We start from the raw sequence: 16,050 nt of genomic DNA, 5'->3' as shown, positions 1-16,050 counted from the left end.
CAAGACTGTCCACATAGACACAGATAGAGGAGTAATTTAATTGCTGGTTATTGTTTCCCATTGACCAAAACTGTGCTTCTTGTCATTGAGTATTAATTACTGTACACTAGAGGTAATATCTATATTGCTATCAAGGCCATCAACTAGTTTGATATTCATGCATGGGTGCCAAAAGAGATCTACAAATCAAAAGGCAATAGAAATGCCAGATAACAAGTGGTAAGTTCTTCTATGTTATACTTAGCTACGAACAACTGAACAATGGAGTGTAGAAGTGACTCTTCTTACCTAAATATTAGATTAAAGTATTCTAAGTTGGGCTTTTTAACATGTAACTTAATTTGTGAACAAGAGTAATACTGAGTAATATGAAGTAGCTTCATTCCACAGTTACTGAGAGTAGTGGTTCTGCCTTCTACAAGAGTAAACAGAAGTTAGAAGCATCTTTTCTGTTTTCTTGCCTACTTATTTCTTTCTTTTCTTTGTTTTATACAAGTGTGGTAATGCTACATCTATGATATGCCAGTGAAAATCATGTCAGGTCAAAAATACCTTCTTAAGGTAAAATGGAAGGTTGAAAATCTAAGCAAATAAACATCATCTAAGTTCAAACATTTTTAAAGGAAAACAAACTATGCCAACAGAAGATTGTATTTGCTCTTTGGGTCTTTACCAGTCTTCACAACCACTGTCTGCAAAGTTGCTAGATACCCTTGTAACCAAGCTTTTAACTTGGAAAGAGTGAAGTCAGAGTCAATGATCCTTCATGAGAAAAGGATCTCCACCCTTACCTACCTGCGATGAATAACAAGAAGTGTACTTTGTGTTCTGACCATAACTAAAGAAGTCAGAAGTCGGTAAAATTATTCTATAACAGTATTAGCTGACAACAGAAAGATTCACAATTTAAGATGAAAGAACAATGTTTTAAGGCATAAAAAGGAAAAGTGGTGGGGTGTGGAGAAGGAAAGGAGGGGAGGCAAGGAGGGGCAGAGGAAGGTAGAAAGAAGAGACAAAACTAAAACAGCTACAACATAATTTGTAATGCAAGAAAACACTAAAGCAGATTTCATCTTCCTAAAGGAAATATCTTTGATGGGCACGTGCAGCTGTGAAGCACTCACAATAGACCTATGTTTATTATCTCTTCTCTTTGTCTTGCTTATGATTTCTGGAGACTGTGGGATCATAGGTACTCTGTCATCAAGTTACTTTACCATCTTTTTAGATGAGCAGACAAAACTACCTATTTTAATTGTTTTGTTCTTCTTGGGCGTGTGTTAAAATTTAATACTCAAATGACTTGTGCTTCATCTTCACCCCACATTAGCTTACTCTTTTATTTGGGACTTTTCTACTGGTAATTTGTTACTTTAAAAATCTTACTTTCTGGAGACTATGGTCTGACATTAAGTCACCTGATGCTTATTAAATTCGAATGTCATGTGTTGCTGCCTTACAGACCATTTAATAATTTTAGAAATGTTGATGTTTTATCAAAATATTACATATTTTTATTATAATGTGTTTACATACATCTCAATAATAATCCCCTTGCTCTTATCTTTCTGTTCCCACCCTCCCTCCCACTCTGCCCTATTCCCTTTCCCTAGACCTCCCCACTGTCTGACCATAGCCTATCAGGTCTCATCTGGACAGCCTGAATCCCCTTCTTCTGTGTTCTCATAGGGCCTCTCTGCCAAGGGGCAGTGATCAAATCACCGGCACCAGAATTCATATCAGAGGTACTTGACTGCTCTCCCCTCCCCTTCTCCATGTGGAAAAGGAGGTGTCTATCAGCATGGTATAAACTCAATTATAAGTGGATATTAGCCCAGCATAGATGTCCTCTGAGGGTTTCCTCCCAGCAGGGGATTTGGAAAGATACTGGGACATAATTTTTTTCAACTCTTCTGTTTTTCTATCCATTTTACTTACCGTATCAACACAGATGTGTTGAATTTTTTGTTTGGGAGTCTCACTGTTTTATTATGGTTAGTCTCATGCTGACTCTTTACACTCTTGATTACGGGCCAGAGTGTTTCACATTTTTGAATGTTAAATCATAGGGGCTTTCTATTTTAATGTTTCTCTTTATATAGATGAGGCTTTATTTTCATAATTGAAAACAATTATTATTGAAACAGACTGCTCATGTACATAGCATGTGACTTTTATTTTCTGGCGTGTGTACTTACTAAATTCCTCAGCCCAACATACAACATGATTACAATTACAATTCTCCCAGGACATTGAAGTTCTAATTCACAGCTCAGGCTTACCAAGAACCACTCCATCAGAGCCACAGACGTAGTGGTTGGCTCTGCCTTCAGGAGTCTTTGCACCCTCAAAATTGGCACATACTAGAGGGAGAGATTGGTGCGAACTTTAGATGCTTCTTTTGTACATATTCATCTTCGTCACCCTATTCAAAAGTCTCAACTTTCTCGCTTATCCTAAATCACAGCAAATGTTGATTTTGCCCAAGAAACTTACTGTTTTCCCCTTCTTGACATCTATTTTTCACTGCTGCTTGAATAAAATATCTCTTGGGTGAAAGTCCACTCCAAAGTGAGACCCATCTCATATTTTCGTTTCTACAAGGACATAGCACTGCTCCATTCATTTTCCCATAACTGATCTTTGATTTGTATGTTTCCTTTAATTTTATAATTACCTGTAGTGGATGGAAAAGAATGATTCTAAATAGTGTGAAGCCTTGTTCTGCAATGGGCATAGACATGCTATACACAATGCTTGGTTTTATAAAAACATTTTCATATAAGCATATAATGTACTATATATCCCCCATTATCCTCTAAAAAAATCTCCATTTACTCCTCTGCTCCATCTCATCAGCCACTCTCTACTTCCTTCCCAGTTTCATTTCAACTTTAATATCATATATAAATGCATTACTTTGTATATATATTATATCTTATTGTATGTTATATATTGGATATATTATGTGTGTATTATATATGTATATTTTATGTGTATGTGTGCATATATTGTATGTGTATATTATAATATACAATAGCACATATTGTATATTAAATATATGTATAATACCTAGCCACAAATGACAGAAAATGTGATATTTGTTTAAGTCTGATTTATTTTATTTAATCTGATTCCAGTTCCACATAGTTTCCTACAATAATGTAATTATCTTTTTTATAAATGAATTAAATACTATTGTTCATACACTCTACATATTTCATAGTTCCATAACCCTGTTATTGTGAGTAGTGCTGCAATAAACACTAATGTGCAATGATCTTTGTGATATGTTGACTTAGAGTCTTTCAGGTAAATACTCATAAATGCATAGCTGGGTCATATGGTAGATTGATTTTTAGTTCCTTTATTATTGTTATTTTTAAATTTTAAACAATTTTAAGAGCCAGACATCATGGTGCACACCTTTAATACCAGCACTTGGGAAGCAGAGGCTGGCAGATCTCTGTGAATTCAAGACCAGCCTGGTCTACAAAGTGAGTCCAGGACAGCCAGGCCTATTTCATAGAAAAACCCTGTCTTGAAAACACAATAACAATAAATAAGTAAGTGAGTAAGTAAGTAAGTAAGTAAGTAAATGACATTGTTATATGTGAAATGAGACTCTCACTATACTTTTAATTATATCTATGATGAGTACAGAAGCTGAACACTTTTTCATATTTATTGGCCATGTGCACTTCATCTTTTGAGAATTATCTGTTCATTTCTCTACCACAGTCATTCATTGGGTTGTTCTATTTATTTATTTATTTATTTATTTGCTGATTTCTTGAAGAGTTTATATATTCTCATTATTCCTTTTCTGTCAGCATGTGCAGTAAGCAAAGGTTTTTTTCCCTAATCTATGTTGGTCTCCACCAGCTGACCCATTTCCCTGTAGAGCACAAGATTCCTAGTTTCCCACAGTAACATTTGTTAATTGTTGGTGTTTGCAGAGTAATTAGAGTCCTGTTAAGAAAATACCTGCCTACACCCATAGTTAGACTAGATCTCATGTTGTCCTTCTAACAGTATCAGAGCTCTATGCCATACCTTAAGGTCTTACATCCACTTAGAGCTATTTCTGTGCAGGCTAAGACAAGGAATATCTATAGGCTGATACCTAATCTCCCCAGAACCATTTAGAAGGGCTATGTTTTCTCCAATGTATGTGTTTATATGTCTTTTGTCAAATTTCAGATGTGGATACAGTTAACGTTTATATGTGAGCCTCTTCTATTTCGTTCTTCTACATTCCTTTCCTCTTTTTTTTTTTTTTTTTTTTTTTTTTTTTTTTTTTTTAGTGCCATGTTGCTTTTGTTATCATGGTCTGTAGGATAAGGTAATCAAGTATGTTGATATTTTATGCATTGTTCTTTTTGATGAAACTTTCTTTGGCTACCTATAAATGTTGTGCTTCTTTCAGAATATTGATTATTTTGCACTTCTGGGAAGAATGTTATCATAGCATTGATGTGGTATGCATTAAATCCTTAGATCGCTGTTATAAACAAGGAAAGTTTTTCCCTTTCCTTCTCAGATTGTTTGTTATTGATACATAAAAAGGCTAATCATTTTGTATGCTAATTTTGTATCCTACCACTTTGTTGAAAGATTTTGTCAATTCCAAGAATACTGGGTGGAGTCTTTAGAATTTCACGTATAGAACCAAAGCATATACATTATGGACACTTGAACTTTTTGCTTTTCTATCCATGCTACTTTCTCCCTTCACTTGTCTTAGTTCTCCAGCTAAGACTTCAAGCATTATACTGAATAATACTGAAAAGGTAGACATATTTGTCTTGTTTGTGGCTTTTTTTGGAAATGTTTGAAGTCTCCTCCATTGTGTTATAACACTGGCTGTAAGTTAACACTGAATTCTGTGTAGAATTCTCTTGACTCTTTCCTCTTAGTTCTCTCACACCATTCATGGTATTGATCTGGCTGCTGTGCATCCTTATTCATTGAATGACTGAATTGGAATTTACTAACTAACACAATGTCTTCTGGAGTACAGCCATTACAAGCTTAAGCACACAAATGAGTGATCTGACAACTGCTGCTTACTTAACAAAGCGCCAATCTTGCAAATATAAAAATACTTCTGATAAATTAACCATCCATCTATATGTAATGTTTGTTAAATTAATTAATGAATGAAGCGAGAAAATAGGATGTATACATTTGAAGATGTTCGGCAAAGAATGCATAATTCACAAAAGAAATCAATGGGTACAGTTCAATTTTTTGATCTTTAGAGAGAGGAATGTATTTGTAGGTAGGAAAGACTGAGATAGAAGAAAAAACTTTATTGATAAAAGAAGGAAATTACAGGCAGCATACAAATTTCTAAGGGAAATGAATGATCTCCAGCAATATTGTGAGAAACTGTACTAAAAAGTATAGGTGACCCTGGTGAAATGTACATATTTTATAAATATATAAAGTATGAAAGCCAGAACAGGCAGATTTTGACAATCCATAAGAAGCAAAATGATTGCATTGTAATGTTCAGTCTTTCCATAAAGAAAATTCCAGAAAGATGTAGCTTCACTAAAAGAGGAGAAGCTTCAAATCTTTTTTGTTTGTTTTTCAAGACAGGGTTTCTCTGTGTAGCCCTGGCTGTCTTGGACTCACTTTGTAGACCAGGCTGGCCTTGAACTCACAGAGATCCTCCTGCTTCTTCCTCCTGAATGCTGGGATAAAAGGCGTGCACCACCATGCCCGGCTCAAATATTTAAGAAAGAAAACACTAAATTCTACATAGAATCCCAAAGTATAAGAAAAGCTAGAACATTTCCTCATTTATTCTATGAGGTCAATATTACACTCATGTCAAAATGAAAGTAACCAAATGAGAAGTAGCCAAAAAATCGGATACTGGTTTAAGATCCAAATGTAAATTCATTTAATAGTCCACATTAAAACAGAAAGGACAAAATCTGTATGGTTATTGCATATATCAATAAAATCATGTGGAAAATCCAACTGATAAAAACACTCAAGTAGAACAGAAGAGAACTTCATCTGTCTTCCAAAGGCCAGTGATGAGCAGCCTGTAGTTAGCATCATCGCTAATAAACAAAAATGCTTTCTAATTAAAAAAAAAAAAAAAGGAACATGGAATTTGTACTGAACACTCTGCATTTGACAATCAATAAGAGGGTTTTCCTCTTGGAGAGCCTGATTCTCCATTTCCCTGTGTAACAATAATAATCAAAGAAAAAGAAGCTACCAACTTGAGTGGAGGGGGAGGGGCAAGGAAAGGTTTGTGGGAAGGTAGCCGGAAAGATTTGAAGGCAATAAAGGGATAGAGGAAAAGCTGTGTGACTCTATTTTAATTTAAAATGTTAAGGTACAGTTTGTAAATATAAATGAATACACTTTTTTTAAAAAGGAATATATGCATAGGTCTATCCCTACTACTTTGATCCAATATTGTACTGTAGGTGTTTAGCTAAGGTAGACAAGAACAAGAAGTAAAAGATATTAAAGTTAGAAAGGGGCAACTAATATAATCTTTATTAGAAAATATCTTACAAATACAGAAACAATTATAGGTATGAGTGAGTGTGAGTATATATCTTAACACTACCAGTGAAGGATGTGCAGCTATAAAGTAAGACAATTTCTTTTATAATTGTATAAAAAAGAATAAAGTTCAAGATACACACTATAAATATCATTGAAGGAAATAAAATATGATCTAAATGAATGAATGAAAAGACCACCCATACTGATGGGCTAGCAAGCCTGCTATTTTGAATAGTTAGTACTGTGAGATATTACTGAAAGACCAAGCATTATTCCCCTAAAGTCTATCATTTTTGTTTCACAAAATCTGACATGCTGAGCTCTTTTTTAAGTTAAAATACAATTACATAGTATTCCCCTTCACATTTCTTCCTGACAACCCCTCCTATGTAATTCCACTTGCTCTATTTCTCTCAAACGCATGGCCTCTGGCTTCTTTTTCCTTAATTATTTTACACACACACACACACACACACACACACACACACACACACACACACACACAAGACTGAGAAGATTTGTATTTACATGCTATTTAAATTAATATGAACATGTAACCAACCAAAAGGAGCCAAAATACCTTGAAAAGAAGCAATCTAAAAGAGCCACAGCATAGGGGTTTGATGTTTACTACTTATATTGTCCTTGAATAGTGCAATAGTTTGATCAGACCCTATGCGCCCCCATCCACTCATCATGATGTTCTTCTTGTAGGTTTCTAGGACCCTCTAGGGCCTTCTATTTCCCCATCTCCTATATTTGTCTTACCTAGAGTCGCAATGGGATGTCCTCATATCTATCCCAATCTACTGTAAGGGACGACTTTCATGGGACATGACATGAACTCTGATGCACCATATTTGACCACCTCCCCTTGGTGGGGAGGCCTGATGGCACTTAGAAAGAATAAGCAGGCTACCAAGATAAGACTTGATAGCCTATGACCATATAGTGGGGGAGGAGGTTCTCCTCAATCATAGACCTAGAGGAGGGGAATAGAGTGAAAGCGGGAGGGAGGGAGGAATGGGAGGATATAAGTGATGCAATAAAAATTTAGTTGCAATCTGAATAAATAAATAAAAATAAAAGAGCTGTAGGTTCTGGTTTTAAATTTTGTACAAAAACACAACAATCCAAACTCTTTGGTACTATCACAGAGCAGATGTAGAAACCAATGGCAAAGAACTGAAACACTAAAAATAAATATGTCTATTGATAGCAAGTGGATTTTCAGATGTGAAGATCAATCTGACTGAGTTAAATGATCCTAGAGACCTGATTATTCAGATAGTATTTGTGAGGTGTCTTTATGAGATTTATTATTGAATTATTAGACTGAATAAACCAGACTGTCCCCCACAATATGAGTGAGCATCATTCAGGTCTTCCAATAGACAAGACTATGGCAAAAAAGGTTGCAGTTTTTCTGCCTGATGGTGTTGAAGCTAAGACATGCTCTTCTCCAGCTTCTGGATTGATTCTGAGGACAAACGCTACAGCATTAGCTCTCCAGGTCTCCAGTATCTCAGTTTCTCATAACCTTTATCAACCTCCCAAAGATAGATAGATAGATAGATAGATAGATAGATAGATAGATAGATATAGATAATAGATAGACTGACAGATGATAAAGTAATAGGTGATAGATAGATGATAAATATAGATGATAGGTTGATAGATGATAGATAAGTAGGTAAAGATAAATAGCTGATAGATGATAGATAGAAAGAAAGAAAAAGATAGATAGATAGATGAAGATAACCAGATAGATGATACAGATACCTAACTTAAAATATATCTTTATAGAAATTGTCCTAGCATTATTTTCTTTTTTATTTTCTATAATATTTAGTGTGTGTGTGTGTGTACATGCAGAAGTGCATGCCATAGCACACTTATAAAGCCACAGGACAACTTTGTGAAGGTAGTTTTCTTTTTCTGCCATTTGAGTCTGAGTATTGATCTCAAGACATCAGGCTTGCCAGGAAGTGCCTTTACATGCTGAGCCATCTCCTGGGCACCAATCATCTATTAAGAGCTCAACTAATTTGAACAGTCATGAATTTAAGATGGTCTCTGACCAAGCTGGAGACCTAAATTAGAATAGGCCTCTGGGAAGATATGAGGGAAACTCTAGCTGAGACTTCTAGTAGCGGAGGCCGTACAGACTGAAGCAGACACCCTCAAACTAGACAAGACTCCTAGTGGAGGGAGGAAGAACACCAACCCACCTACAAAATCATTGACCTAAAATTTATGCTGCCAACAAGACATGCAGGGATAAAGATAGAACAGAGAGGGCAGAGATTGAGGGAATTTCCAACCAATGCCTGGCCCAACCAAAGACCCACCCCTGGCACTATTAACGACACTCTGCTATGATTGCAGACAGGAGCTTAGCAGACTTGTTTTAGAGGTTTGAAACAGATCCTGAGACTCACAGCCAAACACTGAGTAAAGCATAGGGAGTCTAGTGGAAAAGTGAAGAGAAGGATAAAAGGACCTCAAGGTGACAAAAGCTCCAAAGAACACTAACAGAGCCAACTAACAGAGGGGCCTGTGGAGTCTGAAGCACCAACCAAGAACCATGCATGTATTGGATCTAGGTCCTTTATATAGATGTAGCTGATGGGTAGCTTAGGCTTTGTGTGGGTCTACTAGTAAGGGGACCAAAAGGGTGTCTCTAACATGGACTCTGCTGCCTGCTTTTTGATCACTTCCTCATGATGAGACTGCCTTGACATGACCACAAGGGAAGAGTACGAACTAAGTCCTGATGTAATTTCATGAGCTGTGTAGGTGGGTGGGGGGGCTCCCTTTTCTGAGAAATAGGGGAGGAGGGAAGGAAGAGGGGAAGTAAGACTGAGAGGAGAGGAGAGAGGGCGCTATGTAAAGTGAACAAATAAATAAAATTTTAATAAATAAATAAAATTATCTCAAGCATTGTTGCTGGATTTTAACATGTCTTTTGTTATGTATTTGTGATCTTGAATGCTTAGAATGGACAAATTATAACCATGTAGCCTAAAGCTGTATATATACATCTCAGAAAGAAGGCAGAAACAATGTTTTTAGCAGGCTACCAAGAAGAGACCTGATACCCTATGAGCATGCACAGGGGGAGGAGGTCCCCCTTAGTCACAGTCATATGGGAGAGGAGTAAGGGGAAAATGGGAGGGAGGGAGGAATTGGAGGATACAAGGGATGGATAACAATTGAGATGTAATATGAATAAACTAATAAAATATATTTAAAAATTAAGAAATAAATAAAATGGGATAAATTGGAAGTACTCTCTAACCAAAGGAAACGAGGAAGCCACCAAAAAGGAAATAAGATCCACTCTTTTTGATCTTTGAGTAGAAATAAATATGTGAAAGGGAAACTTTTGATAATTGATGTCTTATTTAGACTTTTCATCCACCCAAGTTTGCATTCCCCCAGGGAGAACACAGCCCTATGATATCTACCTTAACAAGCTCCGTGGGGGGCACACTTGTCACCCATGAGAGCTCAGCCTTCACAAAGATGGAGTGGCAGTGCAGGTGAGGGTGTTACAACTGCAGAGGCAGCAGGAAAGGGCACAGTGTTATACCACTGTTAAGGGAGGCATAGAATGGCGGGAAAGTGCTTTGTGCTCTGCTGCCTGAACCTCACAGGTATGCCTCTGGGGATGGGGATGGTTTAGACAGCTCAATGTAAAACTCTTAGGTGGTGAAGCTGCCAGTGAACTTGCATCACACCACAGTCCCCAGGCTGGGAGAACATCTAGGTCTCCTTTTCCTCCAGCCTGTGTTAGAAACAGCAATTTGGCTCCAATCTTCTATCTTTATGAGTTTTCTTATTTTCAAGGCCAGTGTGAAGAAAGTACCCAGAATGTTGTCTTATTTTGTGTGAATCATTGTCTAGAAACTGATGCCAAGGCAAGGCAGCCACTGAACAACTCTAGATTTAGAAAAGACACGGTGGTGCTGTTCCTGGGAGTGTGCCAAGTCCCACCCATGGTTGAGATCTGGTCCTACTGCCAAAATGATCGTAGACTTGAGACTTCTCGGTGTTGGTCACGCTTTGGAATAACTGGGCATCGTAGTGGTCCCTGCTTTATGCTCCAAATGGAAAGTGGCATTAGAAGTTGCTCTTCTTTCTGAATTGTCTGACAAAAGAAGACATGGATCTGAGGTGCTTTATAACTTCTCATTTCTTATACTGAGACATTTTTCTCTACTCCATCTTAGAAATTTCTTCCTGCCAGCAAAATGGGAACATTAGGTCTGATTGCGTAGAAGGGCAGCATCAGTCAATGCCTGTCACAATTTAATAAATATGTTCTTATTGTTTCTTCTGGCAGAAGACTAGCTTGCCCAGGTGTCATCGGAGCCAGAAACACCTCCTCCTGTGTCCCAGGTTTACTGTCCTACCTGATCATCTTCATCCTGGGCTGAGCCTCAGCAGGTATGTTGGGATCACCAGTCACCACTCTCATTTCTTAAATCTGTGGAACGTGCCCAGTAGCAGTGTGCATCCTTTGCTCTGATTTATTCAAGAAAGCATCTGTGGCTGTGGATTTTGCAGTGCCTGCCCTTTGGAACACTTGCACTGCTCCTTCATCATCTAGACTCTCCTTGTTGATCAGTTTTTCTTTTACTTTGTTAGTGATAATTAATATTCTGCTAATCCAGAAAAAGTAAGTTTTAGGAGTCTAATGAAGGTTTAATAAACAACTCAAATTTTATCTCCAATTAAAATTTAAAAACTTGCTAAACAAAGTATTATAAGGGATCAAGAAGAAAAGAATTAAATCACCACATATACACATAGTCAACTTTGAATTTTAAAATTAGAAAATGAAAATTATCACTTAAAAAATAATGAGTTAAAATTGAAACTGCCATCGGTCATAGAATACCTGGGCAGTTGGGATTCAGATATGACCATGTCGTAAGAGGCAGGCATGGCTGAATAACACCAGCAGTGCCCTAACGAGATCCCTGGCAGACTCAACATAATGAAGTAAAGCACACAGAAGACAGACAGGAGCTACAGAAAATTACAGAGAATTAATTTTATTCTCTTTAAAGAGTATGGTTTTTAGTCTACAGAGTCATGCTATTTTCAATTAGAGGGAAAAATCACAGGGCTTCAGCTTGCTTCAGTGAACATCAATCTTGTTTTTGTCTTTTCTATTTTTGACAATTTCATGCACACATACAATATAATGTACTGTGACTCTACCCATGGTCACTGCCCTCACTTATGGCCCTCTTCTATAAGGCCCCCTCTTCATCCCAAATACCACCCCCTTCCACACTTTTGTTTTGTACAGGCCTTGAATTTACTGAAATTATTAAACAGAAGACACTATTTACAATTTAAAGACATTCTTTTCAAAGATATATTCTTTGATGAAACCTCTTTATTGTTTCTCCACCATTTTCTCACCAGATAATCCACATCTCAGGCCCACCAAGAACCCTCAGCTTCAGGTAATCACACTGAGTCTCTGTTCTCAACAACTCATCCGAACTCTGGAAAAATGAGCTCCACGAACTCCCTCCTGTATCTCATCCATATTTGGTGTGTGGAAGGGCTGTCTTAGTCTAACCTCCTCTTCAACTTCCAGCTGGTATACTATATTTAACCTCTGATGTCCATGTGTTTGAAGTCAAGACAAATCAGGAGCTTATACTGAGTAAACATATTCACTTTGTTCTTAGAAACCATGTATTTAGTAATGTAAGTACGGTGAGAAAGATCAGTAAGTGCTTCCAAAGCTTCCATTTCTGTGGTGAACAGAGACAAGGGAAGTAGCGAATGAAATGGAAGTGTGTGCTATTATGTTAGTTAAAGGCAATCATTGCTTATCCTATGAAAATAATGATGGTGATGATGATGATGATGATGATGATGATCTATTTCTAAAGAAAGAAGATATCTTGATTTTTCTATAAAACAGGTTAAATGTTTGTAATGGTCAATAGCCACAGTTTTCAAATATCCCAAGATGCCAAACTTTCAAGTAAACATTATCGAGCTTGAATTAGGACTGGTTTTTTCATTTAATATTAATTCAAACTCCAAAGTGAAAATCTCTGTCTTTTGTCTTTATTCTCTACCCTTCAGCTCTGAAATTTCCCTCCTGACCATATTCACTTGTCACAAGAACATGGGGATCAATCAGACACGAATCACTGAAATGATACTGCTGGGATTCCAGGTTGACCCCTCCCTGGAAATGGTCCTGTTTGGCCTGTTCTTGCTGTGTTACAGCCTCACCTTGATAGGAAATGGGGTCATCCTGGGCCTCATCTGCCTAGATGCTAGGCTGCACACTCCTATGTACTTCTTCCTCTCACAACTGGCCGTTGTTGACATGTCCTATGCCTCCAGCACTGTCCCTAAAATGTTGACAAATATGGTGCTGCACCAAAAGACCATTTCCTTTACTCCATGCCTCCTTCAGACATTTTTGTATTTGGCTTTTGCTGTGACTGAGTGTACGGTTCTGGTGGTGATGTCCTATGACCGTTATGTAGCTATCTGTCACCCTTTGAAATACACACTCATCATGAGCTGGAGAGCATGCACCATCCTAGCTGCCACTTGCTGGGTGTTTAGCTTCCTGTTGGGCTCAGTCCACATCACTCTCATTCTAAGACTCCCATTTTGTGGGCCACAAAAAATCAACCACTTTTTCTGTCAAATCATGTCAGTTTTCAGATTGGCCTGTGCAGACACAAGACTCAACCAAGTTGTCCTCTTTGCTGGCTCTGTGATGGTCTTAGTGGGGCCCCTGTTCTTGGTGCTGGTCTCCTACACACGCATCCTGGTGGCCATCCTGGGTATCCAGTCAGGGGAGGGCCGCCGAAAGGCCTTCTCCACCTGCTCCTCACATCTCTGTGTGGTTGGACTCTTTTTTGGCAGTGCCATTGCCATGTACATGGCCCCCAGGTCCAAAAATTCTCAAGACCAGAGGAAGGTATTGTCACTGTTTTACAGCCTTTTCAACCCTATGCTCAACCCTCTGATCTACAGTTTGAGGAACACAGAGGTGAAAGGTGCATTACGAAGAGTTCTTTGGAAGCAGAGATCACTTTGAGGTTGTTTAAGAATCTTTCATGCCAGGCCAGGCAGTGGTGGTGTACATCTTTAATCCCAGCAGGTAGGTAGACCTCTGAGTTTGGGGCCAGCCTGCTATATAGAATGAGCTACAGGACAGTCATGGCTACACAAAGAATCCCTGTCTTGAAAAACCAAAAATCATTCAACAACAACAAAAGAATCTTTCATGTCATGATCTTAGGGCACTGAATCTCCCTGAGTCCTTTAATTTACCAAAACTAATACATACTACCTTTGCACATCTTACAAAATTTGCAAGTACTTAATGTTTCCATTTGCACTATAGAAGCAAAACCTGAGAAACATGAAAGGGAAAATCAGCCCAAGTTCTACTCACTATATACACAGATGCAAGCTTCATTAAAAAAATAAAAACCCAGGTCTAGCATAAGAAAGAGATATGTGTTATGACAAAATGCAAGGATTGTTAGACATTTAAAAAATATAAATAATTTGCTATGCCAACAAAATAGGAATTACTTGTAACTTTTTAGTGTTTCCAAGTAAGAATTTCACAAAATTCAACAATAATTCAGGATAAAACATGATACAAGACAATATAGTAATCAGTTCTCTTACAAAGAATAGACTTAAAGTCAGGTAAGGGTGAAATATTAGCCTCTTTCCCCTTTAAAAAAATATGATGAGGATACATACTACAGTTCTTCCTTGATTTCACTGTTTCCAGAAATTCTAAGGAATATGGCTGAGAAAGAAAGAAACAAACAAACAAAGGGACAAAGAAACAAAGGAGCCAGGAAGATATACATTGTAATAATCCACGAATGACATGGTTGTATATGTAAGAAATCTGAAAGTACCTTCTAACAATTTATCAATACATAAGAAATTTTAACAAAGTTGTTTAATATTAAATTGATAGGTCACTCCCCAGAACTTGATGGTGGCATCCTGTTATTGTATATCACATAGTTATTTCACTGGACACAAGCTGGTGCTCACCTAGAAGTGTCACTCTTAGTGGATAACTTTCATAGCATTGGAAGATGCCATGCATACTACAGGAGAAAAGTGATTGTCAGTCTCATAGGATCTAAACCTTGCAAGCTAACAGAAATGGTCAGCCTGTAAAGTGGCAAATAATAGTAACAAAATTTTATGAGGTTAACAAAATACTTTTTAAATTGGATTTAAGTCCTGCTACACAAGTTAAAATCCACACCCAACACTGCCAACAAGACTAAGAAACTTTGGATCAATAAGGCATGAGCCTTAGGGGAAAGCCTACTAATCTTAGTCTGTTAAAAGACATAGCATTTTACAACTCCTATAGACTTATTGGACTCCTATACACCCATGCAACTATACATCATTCAATCTTCATCAAAGCTACATTTTGGGAGTATATGGTGGTTAACACGGAAACTCACTATTGATTGGTATACAGAAAAAAGGAGAAGGTAACAGCCTTAGCTCTGCTCTAAGCACCATGTCTATATCACAAACCTCCTCCCACAGATCAAGAACAATGGGAAAGAGTGAGCAAACGGATTATAAATGCCAACAGAGTGGATGACTGTTAGGAAACAGTATTTTCTCACAAAGCCAGAGAGTTGTGTGTATATATATATATATAAATTCACAGCTGATGAGACAGCATGTACAAGACCTGGGCAGACCCAAGCTAGGCAAAATTCTAGCATAGAGAGAGGAGGTTGGAACTAAGGACCGCACCTAGCTAGGGAGCTATTTGCACTTGACAGATTCTGGGAGATGAAGAGTCAGTTTTCCTCAAGAGTGCAACACATGATGAACTAACCACATCACAGTACAGGCCACACATTCAGGCATATATAAGCAGTACATACTATACTTGGTGGGTTAAAAAAAAGAGAGAGAGAGAATATACAAATTTGGGTGGGTAGAAAGGGGAGATGAATCTGAGAGGAGTAGAGAAAGTGGGACAATATGATCAAAATATCCTGTAAAAAATAGTAGAAAAAACTAATAAAATGAAACTTTTGTAGTGAAATAATTCACACACACACACACAGATATATATATATATATATATATATATATATATATATATAATATAAAAACAAAGACTCGAAAGCATGTTCCTTTTCCCACCCCAACTTTCTCCTCTTTTGTAAAGGTGTAGAAGAATTTTAATCCAGAAATATGGCTGCTTTGGAAAGGGATCACATCCAAAGACCCTCTAGGTCTTTTCTAGAATACAGATACACTCTGTATTACAGTATGATCTGTCTGAAATACTGACATGCCCTGAGTACACACCTTTCATCCCAAACAATGAAGGTAAGGTTAGTATATAGAATGGCGCAGCCATGTTTGAAAATGACATCTAATTGAGTGGCAGACACAGTGGTGAATCTGAGGAAGATTTGAAAGAATGTGTTAGAGACA

The 16,050-nt window shown here is 37.4% G+C and overlaps 1 protein-coding gene across 1 annotated transcript; it reads left to right on the top strand.

Annotated features, from left to right (window-relative positions):
- Window positions 1-12,703: 12,703 nt before the first annotated feature.
- LOC127194199 (olfactory receptor 2A12-like) lies at window positions 12,704-13,636 on the top strand. The gene has a single exon (XM_051151520.1). The coding sequence runs from the start codon at window positions 12,704-12,706 to the stop codon at window positions 13,634-13,636; it is 933 nt and encodes a 310-aa protein (XP_051007477.1).
- The last annotated feature ends 2,414 nt before the right edge of the window (window positions 13,637-16,050 follow it).

Source organism: Acomys russatus, chromosome 10, assembly GCF_903995435.1.
Source record: "Acomys russatus chromosome 10, mAcoRus1.1, whole genome shotgun sequence".
In the NCBI taxonomy this organism is placed as follows: Eukaryota; Metazoa; Chordata; class Mammalia; order Rodentia; family Muridae; genus Acomys; species Acomys russatus.
The sequence above is the reverse complement of the archived record's forward strand: the minus strand, read 5'-3'. Positions and strand labels throughout refer to the sequence as shown.

Coding starts and splice junctions, on each gene's coding strand:
- LOC127194199 (XM_051151520.1), top strand. CDS start 12,704: ATGGGGATCAATCAGACACGAATCACTGAAATGATACTGCTGGGATTC.